Source organism: Notamacropus eugenii, chromosome 2 (assembly GCF_028372415.1).
Source record: "Notamacropus eugenii isolate mMacEug1 chromosome 2, mMacEug1.pri_v2, whole genome shotgun sequence".
Lineage (NCBI taxonomy): Eukaryota > Metazoa > Chordata > Mammalia > Diprotodontia > Macropodidae > Notamacropus > Notamacropus eugenii.
In genome coordinates this window covers 388655738-388674081 of record NC_092873.1, presented here as the reverse complement: position 1 = coordinate 388674081, position 18344 = coordinate 388655738, and the positions used below count along the sequence as shown (strand labels likewise).

General features: G+C 34.4%; 1 protein-coding gene across 3 annotated transcripts in view; it reads right to left on the bottom strand.

The window, feature by feature from the left end:
* Positions 1–18344, bottom strand: part of NUP133 (nucleoporin 133) — a 67940-nt gene that overhangs the window by 35036 nt on the left and 14560 nt on the right. For all 3 annotated transcript variants that reach the window (XM_072647470.1, XM_072647471.1, XM_072647472.1), the window contains exons 9-14: positions 16463–16610; positions 13784–13931; positions 12160–12317; positions 9835–9926; positions 3396–3559; positions 1767–1861 (exon numbers count right to left, since the gene is read on the bottom strand). In XM_072647470.1, the coding sequence (XP_072503571.1) occupies positions 1767–1861; positions 3396–3559; positions 9835–9926; positions 12160–12317; positions 13784–13931; positions 16463–16610 (805 nt within the window). The remainder of the gene's footprint in view (positions 1–1766; positions 1862–3395; positions 3560–9834; positions 9927–12159; positions 12318–13783; positions 13932–16462; positions 16611–18344) is intronic.

The following is an 18344-nucleotide window of genomic DNA, read 5'->3' as shown; positions in this document are numbered from 1 at the left end:
ACTGAACAATTCTTATAAGTGAAACTCACTCTGGACACATAATGGAGATAAATTGTATCATATTACTACATTTATTATGTTACTATATTTCCAGGTTCAGTTTAGATTTAATTCAGTACATCCATTTAATGAAAATAAACAAAAAGTATACTTAGATACTTCAACTTATAACATTAAAAAAAATGTAACAGAAGAAAAAAGAATACAACATGACATAGATAGATGCAAATCTTCATGTAAAATTCTTAAAAATTCCTGCTTAGAAGACAGAAAGTTAAGGGGATAATGTGTACAGTAAATATAGCACTAAAGTTCTCTTGCCAAGAGTAAAGAAATAGAGTTAAGTTTAAAATTAAAAGAATGTAAAATTCAGAACAGAAAGCCCATAACAGACCTTTAATGATAGAATAAAAAAAAAAAAAGGAAAAACCTCATTATAACTATATTAATGAATTGAGTGTTTTTTCCTTTGTAAGGCAACTACTATTTCTTAAAGGCTAATGAATGACTGTGGGACAATTACATCCAGCAGTAAATATTCTTCCTAATCAATACTTAAGAAAATTCCAGCAATTTGACCAAACAAGTTACTTCTTCTTTTAATGGAGATGGAGAAATTGGTTTAAGTGCTACCTCTGCCACTCATTAGCTAGGTCACGTGGTTAAATCTCTCTGAACTTGGTCCTTCATACATAAAATAATAATATTCATACCAATTAGGATTGTTGTGAGAACATTTGGTAAACTTCAAAGCATTATATAAATATGGCCTTTGTCATATCTTCCTTAAATCATTTTTTACTTCCTCCACCTAAATTTCAAACTTATTTTTATGTTAAAGTTCCTCCCTAAATTTCCAGAATTTTTTCTTCTTAAACAGAGAAAATGTAGGATATTATTCATGTATGATTACAGATCATGCCCACGATGGTAGTGCTCTCAATAAAATACATTCAGGGGCCTGGATTTTCCATCGTCTTCATTGAATGTGCTGGAAGAAAGCTGTAGTACACCTCATGACTGTTAAGTAGGCAAAAACGGTTTAAAAAAAAGTAAGACAATATAACTAGAAGACAGGCACTGTTTACGAGTGCTTTGTTCCAATAATTTCTCTACTACAGTTTATCTATATCTATATCTATATCTATCTATATCTAGTACATACTCTAGGAAAATCAAGGGCAGAAACACACAAACACACTATTCATAGTAGCACTCTTTGTAGTAGCGAAAAACTAGAAAGAATGGATAAATAAAATTTGGCATTTGAATGTAACAGAATATTATGCCCCAAGAAACAATATGAAAAACTCAGAAACTTGGGAAGACTTGTATGAAAGGACATTGAGTGAAATAAAAAAGCAGAACCAAGAGAACTATACACACAATGACCAAAATGACGGAGAGAGAAAATTAAAGGACATTAGAACTCAGATCAATGCAATTACTGATCTGACTCCAGCAGGCTTACGATGAAATATACCTCTCTGTTCTCAGTACAATGAAGGCAGAATGTAAGGGCTAAAAGAGGTATATGCTGTCAGACACAGTCAATATGTCAGTTTGTTTTAACTGTATTTCTTTGTTACAAGACACAGCTCTACTGAAGGGGAAGGGGAAGGAGGAAGAAAGATACTGGGAAATGACGGTGTTGATTTGTTAAAGTATTAATAAAACTTTTGTTTAAAAAGATGTGGGAAACCCACATGTCTCCAGGAGTGTTTTGGTCCTGGACCCCTGAAGTTCTCAACAATTTAGACTCTTACTTGATGAATAAAATCCATAAGGAAACAATGGGCTTTCATTTTGTCTTCTAGTTGATGAAGAATAATAAGTGATGTATTACTGAATCCTGGTGCTTCTGTTAAAACATAATGATAAAATTTGAACACTGAGTGGGTTCTAGCTTTATGTTACTGCTAATAAAAAAAAAAAGACAAGGGAAAAATCAAGCATTAGGCACACAGAAAGACAACTATTGGTATCATCCAAGAATGTAAAGGAACATTTTTGAGACAGAAATAATACTTTGTTTGGACTCTGATTCCATTTTTTTAAACAATTCTATTGCTATTGAAGAGAGATCCTCCCTTTGATATTTCTGCATAATCATGTCACTAAAAAAGCTTAATCATTTATAGCATTTTAAAGGCTGAAAGCTACAAAGAATGGGAAACAAGTATGTGGATTCAATTTTCTAACTTTTAGCAATGGAAACTATTCAAAAATAAAACTACAATGCAAACTCTGCAGGCTTTCACAACAAACAAGGGGTACAGAGAGTCTGATACCAAGAGTTGCCACTTCTGCGATTACACATATGACTTATGTCAGTTGAAATAATCACATTAAATTCATTTAGTTCCTGATCATATATGCCAAATATCTGAAAATTATAGTCAACAATATACTTTAAGAAATGAAAAAAAAAGATCTAAATATATTTCCCCAAGACAGCATAATTAGTAGATTTTAGAACTGACCTGCAAAAAAGATACTGCTAGGCCCAGTGTAGTCCAAATATTCGGAAGTAAATTCTACCAAACTTTTACATTACAAATAATCTCTAAATTAATATAGCTTATTCAAAACATGGAAAGAGATGGTAAAATACCCAATTCCTTCCACAGGAAAGTAAGACCTTGATCCCTAAACTGAAAACAAAGCTAAGAAAGAAAATCACAGACTAACGGCACTAATTTATACTGATATAAAATACTAAATAAAATATATGAAAACAGAATATAACAATACATGTTTTTTAAAAAAACTCCATTGGGTTGAAACAGAATTTATAAGTAGAAGGATGGTTTCACATCTGGAAATATAACTTTCAACTCAAAGAAAAAAATAACATAAAAATATGATTACATATCCAGCGACACTGGCCTTTTTGTTATTCATCAAACAAGACACACTATCTCTCAGCTCTGGACATTTTCACTGGTTGTCCCCCATTTCTAGAACATTCTCCCTCATCATTTACGCTTCCTGGCTTCACTGAAATTACAGCCAAAATCCCATCTTCTAAGAAAGCCTTTCCCAATTCCAATTCTAGTGACTTCCCTCTGTTGGTTGTGTCCTATTTATCCTGTATATATAGTTTATTTGTGCATAATTGTTTGCATGTTATCTCCCCAATCAGACTTCGAGATCCTCAAGGGCAAGAACTGTCTTTGCTTTTCTTTGTATACTCAGGGCTTAACATTTTGCCTGGCACATAGTAAAGAGGACTTAAAAAATGCTCAGTGACGGACTACTATGTATTGTGATTTCACAAACTGCTATAATAGTGATTATTACTGTCATTTTTTATAAAAGAAAACTAAAAATACCCTCTTCTCCTTCTGAGAATAACATTAGTACCAATGTTAAAAGCTTATTAATTTTCTTACCCTCGGGGACAGATTCAGCCCATCGTGGATCAGAAGCTGGGTAGTCATCCACCAAGTCAACACTGATTTGGGTCACAGCTTTATCTAGCTGAATGTCGGAATCCGAATCAGGATGAGATGAAAACAGTTCATCAACCATGATTTGAGCATGAACCAGATCTTTTCTGCAATAAAGTTGGAAGGTTTTAAATTACACAGGTACATAAATAACCACCCCTTAGATTTCTTTCACTAAAGGAATAAATGTAACAAGTTAACAGATGCCCAATTTGATTAAGTGAATAATTCTGAACAAATTAAATTGATTTTGGATCATTTTAATATTGATTCTATTTTGTAACTGAGCCAGTTCTATATTACTGCCCCATTTTGTATGATTGCTCTAGGTGCATTTGTTTCTTTGCCTATGAACTAAGTTTAGAAGTTCAATTCTGCTAATCATCGTTCTATTCTTGCCACAAGGAAATCTATTGTCCTTGAGGGATATAAGTGGACACCAGGGAATCTGGTTTAGTCTTTTTACAACACCAAGCTATCCTTCAACAATGTCGGGTTTGTTATCCAAAGAATTTTGTAGGGGGATTCAAACAATAAACATTTCTTAGTCAGAGGAGAGAAGGAGGGGATTGTTGTTAGCCTCTCATTCCCCTATGCCTCAGCTCTGTAAGTAATCATGCTGATTTCACTACCTATGATGTCAAACTCTTTAAACCAATCATAATGTACTCTCCACTTATGAAGTCCTGTTTTTGGTTCTGCACCTCCCTAAAGAGTATAAAAAGGGTAGCCATTCTCCCTCTCAGGGATCTTAGCTTTGCTGGGATCCTATCTGTGGGTAAATTTGCTCTTTACTAACAAATTGATCATGCTCAGAACTTTGTGCCTTAGTTTACCTTATTTTGATTGTACCAATTCTCAAAAACAGTCATGACTAAAATGCAGAAATAAACATTTTCTCTGGGTAAATAAAATAGAACATAAACTCCTTTAAAAGATACTAATTTAAAAGGTGAAAAAAATACTGTGATTAGAATTTCAGGAATGAAATAATGAATGATTTTAACATATGGATAGGAAAAAAGTGTTTTGTTCCATGAATCAAATGCTTTTTCATAATCATGAAACGATATATACAATGAGATCTTACAGTCTCTTCATCTTTCAGTCAACTGAAAAATGGTAAAAATGTAGTCCATGGTTGAATATTGTTTATGAAGTCTTGTATCCTCCTTATTAATAGTCTCCTAAGTAAAGATAATGCTCAGGAAGATTTTTAATAGATGGAAAAGCAGGCATATAGTAAGCTTTCTTTGGTATAAAGTCTGAGAATTTTTCTATACCCTGAATGTCTCTTTCTATGACCTTACATATTTATCCCTCAAAGCTCTCATAATTGTGTCTCTTCCAGTATGACAGTCCAATTGCTCTATTTAGTGAAATTCTTATCATCTACATAAGCACATTCAGGACTATGGTATTAGAGTCCAAATATGATTTGTTCCACCACCCTCGATGATTTTTTTTAAAATGTGCTATAGTAATCTTTACAGATATTTTTCACTTTTCTTTTGTTTATCGTCCTCTATCCATTTCCATCCTAAAAAGTCCTAGTGAATAACTTTGCTTAGTTGAATTTCTAGACATGATTTCTCTAAGTTTTACTCTCCACTGATTCTTGGATTTATGAGTCATCTGTCCATTATCTTGATTCATAAAATTTTACAAACAAGTTTATATTCTATACTGGTGTTGCCTATGGCTGCCATCTCTGCTTGGTAAATAGGTCAAATACTTGCTGTCTAAAGAGGTTCTGGGGATCTTCTGGTATTCTTACTGTGGTGAAATATTTACAATGGTTAAACTTTGGTATAAAATTTTTATAATCCCTGCTCATGTGACTTCTGTGGCCCATTTGCCATTACCATTGCTAATTTTTTAAATTCGAAATTCTCCACAAAGTCCTTCTCAGACTCCTTACAGTGGTGTGGAAGTCATGACCCTAGGGACACAGAGAGGAAAATGAAAGTCCTTGCTTGTCCTTAAGGAGTTCCCATTCTACTAGGAGGATACAATAGGTGCCTACATAATTAAAGTATGAAAATATGTAGTCCATGGTTGAATACTGCTTATGAAAGCTTGCTTATTCCTTACCAATACCCTCCTAAGTATACAAATATTCAGATTTTTTTAATAGATGGGAGAATGGGCATACAGTAAGCTTTGTGGGATATAAATAAAATCTGAGAATTTTTCCATACCTTGAATATCTTTCTATCTTTCAGCTAGCTTATCTATTAACCCTTCAATGCCCTCATAATTTTATCTTTTCCAGTGTCTCCCACGTCTACAATGCACTCCTTTCCCCCTTAAAATATCTGATTTCCTTCAAAACTCTGCTCAAGCCCTACTTTCTATAGGAAGCTTTTCCTGATCTTCACAGCTTCTAGCGCTCTTCTCCATAAAAAATCTGCCTCATATTTAGAAGGTACTTTGAATGTGCATGATTTAGTGAATCATATATATTAACGAGTATGTATGTATGTATGTATATAATATACAGTAGAACCTCACTTTACAAGTAATCCGGTTAATGTATACTTTGCTAGACAAGGAAAAATTTTTCACAAAATTCATCCTGCAGGACAAACAAAAATTCGCAGTACAAACATCATGTTTGGCCTTGAACGACTTGTGATGGGATGACACTCAACTAGGACAATGGTTTCTTTTTTTTAATCTATATAAGACTGTACACCATCTCTGGGAGGAAGGGGGAGAAAATTTAAAACTTATGGAAGTGACTGCTGAAAACTGAAAACAAATTAATTTTTTTAAAAAGCCAAAAACAAGTGCCTTTAGATAGATTCCTAGTCAAAAGCAAACATAGAGAAAAAAAACTGAGTCAAAACATGAAAGTGATTCTAAAAAACGAAAAATAAGTGAAGGCAGTGGTAGTGTTAGTCTTACTTTTAGTGAAAGCAGTGTAAGAGAGAACACTCTGGACACCAAAATCCCTGATGTTCTCACAGAAAGAGATGCTCCTTCCAAGCAATAGCCTTTCCCTCTCCTCCTCCTCCCTCTCATCTCCCTCATGCCAGCCATGACTCTTCTCAAGGGTAAAGTGCATTGCTACTGTATTTCAGGTGCATCAGGGACAAAAAACTTACTTAAAATTATAAATAATTATTTTTATATGAATATTTTGGAGGATGTGGTACTGATCATTCGACGTTACATTATTTCCTATGGGAAAATTCACTATGCAATATGAACAAATCGCATGACAAACAGAATCTTGGAACGAATTAAATTAGTAAACCAAGGTGAGAGAGAGAGAGAGAGAGAGAGAGAGAGAGAGAGAGAGAGAGAGAGAGTGTGTGTGTGTGTGTGTGTGTGTGTGTGTGTGTGTGTGTGTGTGTTCCACACAACGTTAAGTGCTGTAGGGACAGGAACTGCTTCATTTTTCTCTTTGTATCCCAACTATCTAGTACAGTGCCTGGCACATAACAGATACTTAATAAGTACTGGTTACGTCATTAATCTCACAAAGTAGAACTGATAAGTAATTTAAAAAAAAACCATGAAAAATATTACAACTCACCATGCACCAATATTAGCTGTTAAAAATAGAGAAGTAGAGAATTCTATGAAAAACTTGTTATCACCTTCCAAATTAAATCTATACACTTGATGACTTTAATAAAAAGGAGGGGAAAGGATAGGGTGGTAAGAAATTGCGTGACTCAGGAAAAAAATGTAAGAGAGACCAAAGCAGTATAGATTACACAGAAGCCTCACATGTCTTTATATCACGAACATTTTTTTCAAGCAATTAGTTGATATGTGCTAGCTATGGGACGTACAAACAGCATCACAAAAAAAAAGAATAAGATTATATTTAAAAACACAGGAAGTAGGAATCATCCATAAAATCAGCTATCTGTATATAGTTCAGAATTGTCACTGCAAAGATTGGAATTGGTAAAAACAAGAAGACTAATAATGAAAAAAAGACAGTGTACAATTGAAATAATTCCATTTTCACCTATTTAAACAAGCAATGATATCAATTTTACCTTTAAAAGAAATCAAGCAGAGTCCTCTCAACATTCTACTCCAAACAACTTTAAAGTAACACCTCAAATCAAATTTGGGAGTGGCAGAGCTAACAAAAGGTGAGACATTCTTTCAACCCAAGACAACTTAAGAATTCAGAAAGAGAGATCTATGACACAGGGGTAGAGACTGTCCTGGAGCCCACATGGATGAAAGACTGCTGGTAAGACTAGGTGGTAGCAATAGAAACAGCAGCAGTTTCAAGGGCTACCAAGCCAGAGATGGTAAGGAGACCTGGCAATTGGTCAGAAAGAGACTACACTCTGGTGGTGGGCAGGACCAGACTCTGTTTGGCCTATCCTCACTTCTGAGTCATAGATCATACCACCTAGAAAGTACCAAAAACTTCCAAACCCCCAGAACTTGCACTGAAACAACAGTAAGAAAAAGACTGAAGCTTGAGAAAGTGTCCCTCCACCCCTCACACCTGAAACAAAGCCTAATAATGTCATAAATTCCAAATCAAAAAAGAGTGGAAAAATGAGCAAGCAAAAAAAATAAAAAAGAACCTGACCGCAAAAAGCTACTATGGTGACAGAGAAGAAAAACAGCTAATTAGAAGTATATTAAAATGTCAATTTCATTCTGTGGAAGAAATATTTGGGAGAATTCCTTACACAAAAGGTTACAAGTCTAAACCAACCTATTCTCTTATTCAAACATCAAGATTCCATAGCATTCTGTGAAACCTAAAGGGATGGACATGCCATAAGGAGTGTTCTTTATTCAACAATAAGTATCTATTACTAGTGTACTAAGCGTTGTAAAGAATGCAAAGACTAATAAGTTAGGGTCATATTATGTCATCATAGGACATACACTGCTCCTGATAATGTTGCACTCTTGGGCCTCCAGTAAAAAACTCAGGATTTGTTATGAAGTGACTTGCCACATTACTATCAGTGTGGTCCAACAGAAAAGCACCCAACTAAGAATTAGAAGGTTTAGATTTCAGTCCCAGTTATGCCACTATTTAGCTCTATGTTTTTTGGTAAAATCATTGGGCCTCAAGTTTCCTCATTTGTAAAATAAGAGGACTGATCTTATAAGATCTTATATTTGTAAAATAAGAGGACTTAGATCTTTAAGGTTCACTTAAGCTCTGAAATTCTGTGATCCCTTTCCATCCTGACCTGGGCTACTGAAAACCTGCCAGAATTTTTACAGTGAAGTCACAACATTTTTACAACACATATGGATGGCCAGATGAAGGAAAAACTAGAAACCACTGCTTAAGGGCCGGGTCTTTTAAAACAGAAAAGGCTTGTCTCATTGCCCCCCCTACTGACCAGAGGATTCAACACAGCTCTGAAAATAGTATAAAGGATAAATATAAAAGAGAACTTTAGAAAGTACATTAGAATGCTAATCCAGGGATTCTCAAATTTTGGGGGGCAAGGGGTGGTGGGAGAAGAACGGGAGAAGGAAGAACTATTTTTCATTTTCTAGAAACCTTGAAATCACAAGGGTATGCTTTCATACATGGGTATGTATTAACGCTACAATCTCTCTCTGACCAGCACAAAGAATGGGACAAAATTGACTACTATACTCCTTCTCTCCTGAAAATCCCCTCATTCACTGAAAGGGGCACATGGGGCAAGATAAAATAATAATAATTGGCTTGGGGAAATACAAAGAAAGGTTCTCAGATCTATTACATCCAGTAGTTCCTAACCTACTGGGAAGAAACCCTTGATCTAGCCCAGTTCTCTTGTTTTATAAATAGCAAAATTTAAGGTGAGAGGTTAGATTTGCTCAAGGTCACATACCTCACTAGGACAAAATCAGAATTAAAGTCAAGAATCAAACATATTCACTAAAAAATTTTTCAAATATACTCTGAAGACCATTACTTCATATTCGTCCTAGAAAAGAAAACTAAGGTTTTTTCAGTTTCATATCAAAGTACACTAATCTGTTGTGTTTATAAAGCCCGATTTTAAAATATGCATAGATCATTCCCACTCCCCACAACACTGCAAAGCTCACAATTTAGTATTAATTTAGTATCATTAGCAAAACCTCCAACTCCTACCCTTAGAGGGTTTGACTGTTACATAGGATCATAAGATCTTGAAGTGGAACAGACCTCAGCATTCATCTACTTTAAAATGAAACTTTCCCAGGTTCACACAAATGATCTCCCAAGGTAGTGGATCTAGGATGCCAATCCAGGTTCTCTGAATTTCAAATTCATTATTTTCTTCTTCACCCTATCCTGTCTCTCCAACATGCTAAGCTTCTTTTTTTTTTTTTAAATGATATATTGAAATAAAATTTATCCTTGGACTTACAATCATGCTTCACAAATATTTCATACCTGCAGTACTGGAGAAAAGCAGCTTTTAGCAATCTTGTCTTGTCTTCCTGTGCTATGACATCCATTTTTGCAGTATTTTCAAAAACTGGACTCTGGAATAACAAATTATACTTTGGAGATGAAATCACCAGAATATTTAAAGTTGTTGGAATAAATAACTAAATACAGAGTCACAAAAAAATTATTTTGTCCTAACATGTGTAGAACATACCTCTTAGTTTGAGTTATTTATAAAAGCAAACTAAGCAATACTAATTTTAATTTAATTCAATAATCATTTATTAAGAACTTGCTTTAGGCTAGGAATTATGCTAGTTAACAGGGATACAAAGATAAAAATGGTAATTGCTACTCTCAAAAGACTTGAACCTACCAGTGGGGACATATCTGATAAAAGAGTACTGGGAAAAAGCAGAGATCACAAATAGAACTCTAAGAAAATTAAGTAGACAAACTTTCAGCAGGGGTGAGGATTAGAGAACATATTCTAAACTGATCTTAGATGAAATATAAAATTCAAACAGGCAGAAAGGAGGAGGGAGGGCATTCCAAAAAGGCATCATGGCACGGTAAAAAAAAAAAGTGAGATTTTAGAAGAGGAAATTAAAGACTTATGTTCACATCCTAGCTTTGATATTCATTTTCTGTGTGATCTTGAGAAACTCAATATACTTCTCTGGGCCTCATCTATAAAACAATATGATTAGACTAGATGATTTCTCACAATCCCTTCCAGCTTTAAATCTATGATCCTCTGCTTATTCTAGGCACAGAGGATGGTCGGTGTGAAGGCATGAAGACAAGACACAGCATTCCAAGTTCGGGGAATAGCTAGTTTGGCTGGAACAGAGTACATGAAGAAAAGAAATGTGAATAAGGCTGGAAAGATAGGATGGAACTAAGCTGTGTAGGATCTTAAACATCAAACTTTTTTTTATATGACTGTAAATTGTTTTGATTTCTTCATTGGAAAACTGTCTGTTCACATCCTTTGACCATTTTTCAATAATTAGAGAAATGCAAATTAAAACCTCGAGATAGCAGTTTACACAGACCAGATCAGCTAAAAGACTGAAGGGGAATGTGACAATTGTTGGAAAAATTGGTACACTAATTCATTGTTGGTGAAATTGTGAACTGAACTGATGCAACCATTTTGGGGAGCAATCTGGAATTATGGCCAAAGAGTTATTAAACTACTTATACCCTTTGACCCAGAAATATCACTACTAGGTCTATTTCCAAAGATGATTAGGGAAAAAGGAAAAGAACCTTTACATTCTAAAATGTTTACAGCAGCTCTCTTTGTAGTGGCAAAAAATTAGACATTGCAGGGATGTCCACCACATTGGGGAAGGGCTAAACAAGTTGCGGTATATGATTGTGATGCAATACTACTGTACTACAAAAAAATGATGAGCTCAATGATCTTAGAAAACCATAGAAAGACTTGTAAGAAATAATAAAGAATGAAATGAGCTGAACCAAGAGAATATTGTATACAGTAACAGCAATATTGTTTTAAGAACAACTTTGAGCAAAGAAGTCATTCTACTATAAACGCCCAAATTAACAATAAAGGACATATGAAGAAAGATGCTTATCTCCACCCAGAGAAAGAATAGATAAATATAAGTAAGTATAAAACAATTTACAGACACAGACATCCCACCCCCCGATTTGTGTCAAATGGTAGTGATCTCTAGGCTGGGGGGAGAGGAAGGAAATTTACATGATAATCTTATTATATATCTAAAATGAATAGTGAGTTGCAAATAATATATTTGCAGATTCATGTGGAATCGCTGTTTTTATTATACTATGTTATGGAAATGCGTGTTTTATTCCATAAATTAAAAATAAAATTTTTTTAAAATATCAAACTTAAAAGTTATGATTTTATCCTCTAGGTCAAAGGTGTTAAATATGTGGCTTCTAGTTGGTAACACTCCAGGGTATAACCCAAACCAAATTAAAATGTAGCTGGGAAATATTTAACAAAATAAAAACATGGTAAAATGTAGATGTTATATTTTAAAAGTAAAGTCACCATGTGGCAAGATCCTTGGACAGTTGAGTGGCCTCTATTTCTACTTGAGTTTGACACCAGCGCTCTGTGTACTAAGTTCTAGTGGACTACAAATACAAAATCAATCAATAATGTGATATAAGAGGCAAACAGATGTGATCTTAGGCTACAGAGGATCCTGGTGCCCAAACTAGAAAGTCAAGAGTCTCATTTTACACTGTCCCAATCAAGGAGTACTGATTATTTTTAGTCTTTTCATATAATATTAACAATTAACTTGAGGGACTACATAATACCTCATTGTTTGGTCCAGCAACTGAAGATGCCAAGGAATCTTCAAGGTCTTCTGGTAATACTGAAACATTTTCCCTAGAAACAATTGCCACTAGTCCACTGTTCCTGGAGAAAAAAACTGGAAGACCAGCACAGGAACCAGCTCCTAAAATACTATCTCCTAAAAGAAAAAAAAGATACAATGATAAATATCCCTAACAGAAATGAAATATTTTTCACAAAATATTTTGTGGTTAAGAAATTTTCTTAATTACAAATAAATCTTTACCTGCCAACCATGATCTAATCAATCACACATGATATTAAGGACTAAACATAAATGCATGGTATTAAAAACTTTTAAAGATAATTACAATTCAAAACTTACTTTTTGCCTCTTTAGTATTTCTGCAAACTAATACTCAAGACCTTTGAGGCAATGAGTGGGAAAAGGAGATGGACTGAGAATTAGCAAGGATTCTTCTGGACCCACACCCAGAATTCCTGCTAACTTGGGAGGCTGAGGGCAGTCAATCTCTTGAGTTTGAGAGTTGTGAGTTACAGTACACTAAGCCAACTGGGTGACTGTATTATATCAACACACTGCCTAGGGAGAAGAAAACCGGTGCAGGTCTGAAATAAAGCAAGTCAACGCTTCCAGCCCAATCGTTAGAGGGATCAGGTCTACAAGTAACCATTGTATTTTCAATCTAAGCAAGAGGAGACCTTTAAAAAAATTAATTAAAAAAAATCTACATAGCTGAGTTAAAATCTGGATTCCTGACAATTATTAGTGTGGCCAGGGCTAGTCACTTCTATGAATTCGGTTTGCTCATTTTTAACATGAACATAATAAATAACATTGGTATTACTTCTGAGGATTGTTGTAAAGCTAAAAGCACCGCATAAATATTGTTTTTCAAAGTAGAAGCGGCAATTCAGTGCAACACAAAGTGCCCTGGAGGAAAACCTCCAATCAAGAAGTCCCAGCTCTCCTTCTGGATCTTTTTATCAATTAGTTCTGTTGTATGATTTTATCCAAGTTTCTTAACTTCAATAGGACTTCAATTTACTCCTCTGAGAAATTAAGGGTTTAAATTAAATCACCTCTAACATCACTTCCCAAAAGTCATAATGATGGAGATAAAAAGCTGGTTCTGTGTCCTTCCTTCTTAAAGATGATCAAACTACTATAGTAAGAAAAAAGATGGTAAATTGATATACTGTGCCTTATGGCAAAGTGGGGGTCTTGGAGATTGGATGTGTAGAATTATATAGAATTATGGACTCTACTTTCCAATTTTCTTCATCTTGTCAAAAGTAATTTAATAATGTTTACATAGTATCCACCATGACCAGACCACTGTAACAGACTTTGATTACCTCTCTTATTTATCAGTTTCTTTCCTATATGCTTCTCTACTGCAGAGGAAAATATTATTTCCTTCCTCTTAACAGAATGAAAACTTTACCACGGCTTTTTCTCTCCCAGTAAAAGAGTGATGTCCATTATGGAAGTACAGATAAGTCTCTTGTAAGCCTCTGATGACTTTATATATGGAGAACCATTAGACTAGAGAATAAAGTGAAAGAACGGTAAAGATGACTAAAAAGTATAAGCCATGCTTCCTGTAATTACTACTTTACCATGAGCACTGAAGATAATTTTCTCCTGAGGTAAAGAACATCTTCCAGTTCCCGTGGAACAGGCAAAGACAGCATTTTCACCATAGAGATAGGCAGCCTGGTTTGAAAAATCAGGGACCAACAATCGAGACATCACCAGCTCTTCAGACTGAATAATTTCATTTAAGATTCAAAAAAAAGGAAAGAGAAAAAGAAAATTACCTTTTTTTGTGCTTAACTATCTATTTCATGTTGTATACAAATTTATACAAGAATAAAATATTTAAAAATTTAAACTTAAGTCAAAAGGCCACTTACAACACATGAGCCATAGACAACTTCAAAAATAAGTCCATATACAAGTGTATAGGAAAATAAACCATTTATAACCATAAAATCTAAAAACTAATTCTGTCAGTAGATAATACCTGACAATCATTAAGTACCTGAATGTATATTGTGCTTTACAAATAGTACCTCACTTGAGGATAACAAAAATCCTCTAAAGCAGGTTGTTATTATTATCCCCAATTTACAGATGAAAAAAAGTGAAGCCAGACCTAGGGCTACAGGGCAGTAAGTGTCTGAGGCAGAATCTGAACTACAGTCTTCCTGACTCCAAGTCCAGTGCTTTATCACTGAGCCACCTAGCTGCCTAATTCCTAGATAGGAATTACAGGCACTATTTTCACAATTTACAGGTGAGGAAATTGAGGCACAAAAGGGGTAAATGCAGGGAGCCAAATTTGAATGCAGATCTTCCTGACTTCGAGTCTAAGATAATTTAAAATATTTAATATAATTTAAAATAATTAATTTACTGATTTAATTTAGAATTGAAATCAGCATAGGACATTTTTATTCTTATTTCCCTGACCAAAAACCTGAGGCACAGAAAAACTAAGCAACTTGTCCATGTTCATATAATAAGTCAGTGACAGAATCAGAAACAAAACCGGGTTGATTATTAATCAATCAATAATCCAAAGAATGATCAAAATATCAGATGAGCTATTGTTATTGCTATTTTGCTTTCTAGTTTTACATAAAAGTATTAAAATATTAGAATTTTATTGAATTGATTCTAGAATAAGAATTCAAATTCCGAAAAAGTCTCCCAAAATCCATGTTTCAATATTTAGCAATTTTCATAGGAAAGTCTTTTAAAAACTAAATGAAAAGATCATAGTATACAATTTAATTTATACTGATAAATTTTAACTTTTAACAGTTCTGACTGATGGCTTCTACCAACACTTTCACAAAGATCTGCTTCTGCTCCTACTTGTCTGATCACTTCTCAGTCTCCTCTCATGATGCCTGTTCTGGCCTCTCTGGTAGAATGTACCTCACAGCTCTAACCCGGCTCCTCTTTTCTTGTCTCTAACCTCTCTCCCTTAGTGATTTCATCAGCTTCCATAGGGTTGGGCTGTCATCTCTATACACATGACAAATATACATATTCAGCCCCTAGCTTTCTCACCTTAACTCCAGGCCTGCATCACCAAGTGACTCCTGGACTTCTCCACCTAAATGATTAATGAACATCTCAAACTGAATATGTTCAAAATAGAACTCGTCTTCTCCCTAAACCAGAAGTTCTTTATCTTTTTGTGTCATGGAACCCTCTAGCAGTCTGTTAGAGAGCCTTTCTCAAAATAATGTGTTTAAGTACATGAAAAATTCATAGAGGAAACCACTTACACTGAAGTAGTTATCCAAGTTAAAAAACAAAACAAGTTCACAGACCCTAGGTTAAGAACCCCTGCCCTAAAACTTACCCTTCTTCCTAACCTATTTCTATAGAAGGTATAACCATCCTTCCAGTCACCTAAGTTCTTAACCTCAGTCGTCCTGACTCTTCACTCTTTCACCTGCCACACTAAATCAGATGTTAAGTGTTGTCAACTCTATCTCCAAAACGTTTCTCATATCCCTCTCCTTTCTTCACTCATGGCCACCACTCTATCTCCAGTCTTAATTAGCCCTCACATAGACCACTGGAATTGTCTTCTAATTCATCTCCCTGCTCTTACTCTCTTCCCTCTCCCAGCTCCTCCCACTGAAAAGCAGCAGCGGCTTTCTGTAACATTCAGATCAAATATAAACGTCTCTACTTGGCATTTAAAGCTCTCCCCAACCTCTCCAGTTCTCTTATACCACGCCCCTCCACAAACTCCGTTATCCAGTCACAATGGCATGTTTTCTTCCCCATGACCACAATACTCTATCTCCCATCTCCATGTCTTATACTTGTTTCCTCCTATGTCCAGAATGCTCTGCTCTCATACATCTGACCTTTGGTTCCCCAGCTTGCTTCAATATTCAGCTTAAACTTCAGTTTCTGTAAAAGGTCCTTTCACATCCTGCCAGCTTCAAGTACTTTCCCCTCTCAGACGACTTTGCATCTACTCTGCCTATAGTTTTTGCATACCTAGTTATTTAGATGTTATCTGTCCAAATACAGCACAAAATTCTAGAAAGTAAGGGCTCGTTTTTGCCTTTTTTTTTGCATCCTCAATGCTTGACTAGATCACCTCAGAAATTCCAACATGACTATGTAATATGGAAAGATACAGATCTAAAGCAAGAGACATGTTTTCAATATTTTTAAAGTGCAAAAGTATTCTTATCATAGTTCAAAACGAAACCAATGTAATTGTGCAATTCCATGCTGATGACTTAAATAAAATTCCTTACCTGAAAAGGTGGATTATACTGAGTAACTTCGACAGTAACTTCCCCAGAGAGTTGGTAGCCAGTATCCTCTACTGTTATTAAAGAATAATATGTGAGACATGGACTATCTCCTGGGTGCCATGCTGATGCTAAAATCACGAGTCCATCACTATTAATTAAGAGAAAAAGACCCTCAATAGAGTACCTAATCAGTCCTACAAATTCATTTATTACTACCTAGGGAAGAGAACACACAGCAATGTTGATTATTTGTTCAAATCTGTGAAGTCTTTACTTAGATGTTCACACCTCTTAAGTCAGAAATACAAGCTATTATTTTAATCAATTACACAAATTTAAGCCACTGATTCTCCAGCTTCAACACTGCCTCAACTAGCAAAAGAATCTATTTCTTGCCCTCTCACCCCTAACATCCACTGCAATCACTGAAACTTCTATTCAATGTTTGAAAAAAAGAAAAGAAAAAGGCAACTTCCCATTGCTAATACCAAAAAAAAAAGAAAAAGGAAAGAATTACTATACTTCATATATCTATCTAGCTAGTAAGAAACTGGCTAGTTTTTTATGAAAACTAATTCCAGTTCAAATGGACTTCAAATATAAGAGCAAACAAATGCAAGTATTTTTCAAAATATTTTACATCAGAGAAACACAACTGTCAGTCACAAAAACTACATATCTTAAATATTCATAGTAATGAAGGCATGCAAAAACGCATATACTACAACAACTTCAATCACTGACTTATGCCTATATATTTTACTTATTTCACTAGAGTATTCAAAAAAAAAAAAATAAAAGTAGGGAGGTCAAAATGAATAAACTGTTGATTATAAATGACCACTATATAATGTGAACAACTATATGCTAAGCATTTCAGGAGCTACAACAATACAAGAAGACTGTTCTAAAGGAATCTGATAGGGAATCCTTTTATAATGTCTGTTTTTTATCAGTTTTTAAGGCAGTTACATAAGTCTGTAACTTACTAGGGGAAGTACTGCTTTATTTGTCCTAAGATTAGCCTTCTTCAAATTTCAGAGGATGCCTCCATCATTCTAATGGTTAAACTAAACACAATTTTAACTAAAAGTGGTAAATTTAATTTATGGAAAATTCACTTAGAGGATATATCTCAATCTTCAATGATATCTAAAAATTGATGTATTTCTATGGAAAAAAATTTAAGGAGAGAACACTCTGAACATCTATTAGAATATCAGAGTATGAACATCATGATATAACACCATAAACAGTAATCCGAAATAGAATATTAATTCCTTTATTTCTATATATGTTTTTATTTTGTAACTTTCCACCAAGAAAAATGGTACAGACAGAAAAGCAAGAGAACCCTTTATAAAACATCACTGAATCGAAATGAGTAAAATGCCTGACAAAATTACCTGACTGCACTAGTAAACAAGTTCTATGAGATTCTTTTAAAGCATACATTGAGAACAATGAAATCTTAGTATGCATATTAATTATAAGTCACACCTGAAATCTAAATTTTTCTATATTACACAAAATACAGGCTATTTCTAAACTATACAAAATCCTTACGAAAAACTTATATTCTAAACTTATATTCTAACTAATATTCTAAAAAATAGATTTTTAAATCAGCTATTTGGAATTCAGGCAACATTTCCCATAGAAACAATATTATAAATGGTGGTTACCATCATAGAATCATAGAACAAGAGTTGGAAAGGATGTTAGAGATCATACAGCCTAACCCCTTTGTTTTACAGACAGTAAAGAATTTGAAGTTTACCCGTGAAACAATGAGTGTTAGAATCTGAACCCCGGTTCTCTGATTCTAAATCCTAATCTATGTTCCCTATAATACACCATTACCAAAAAGCTAGCCCCAGAT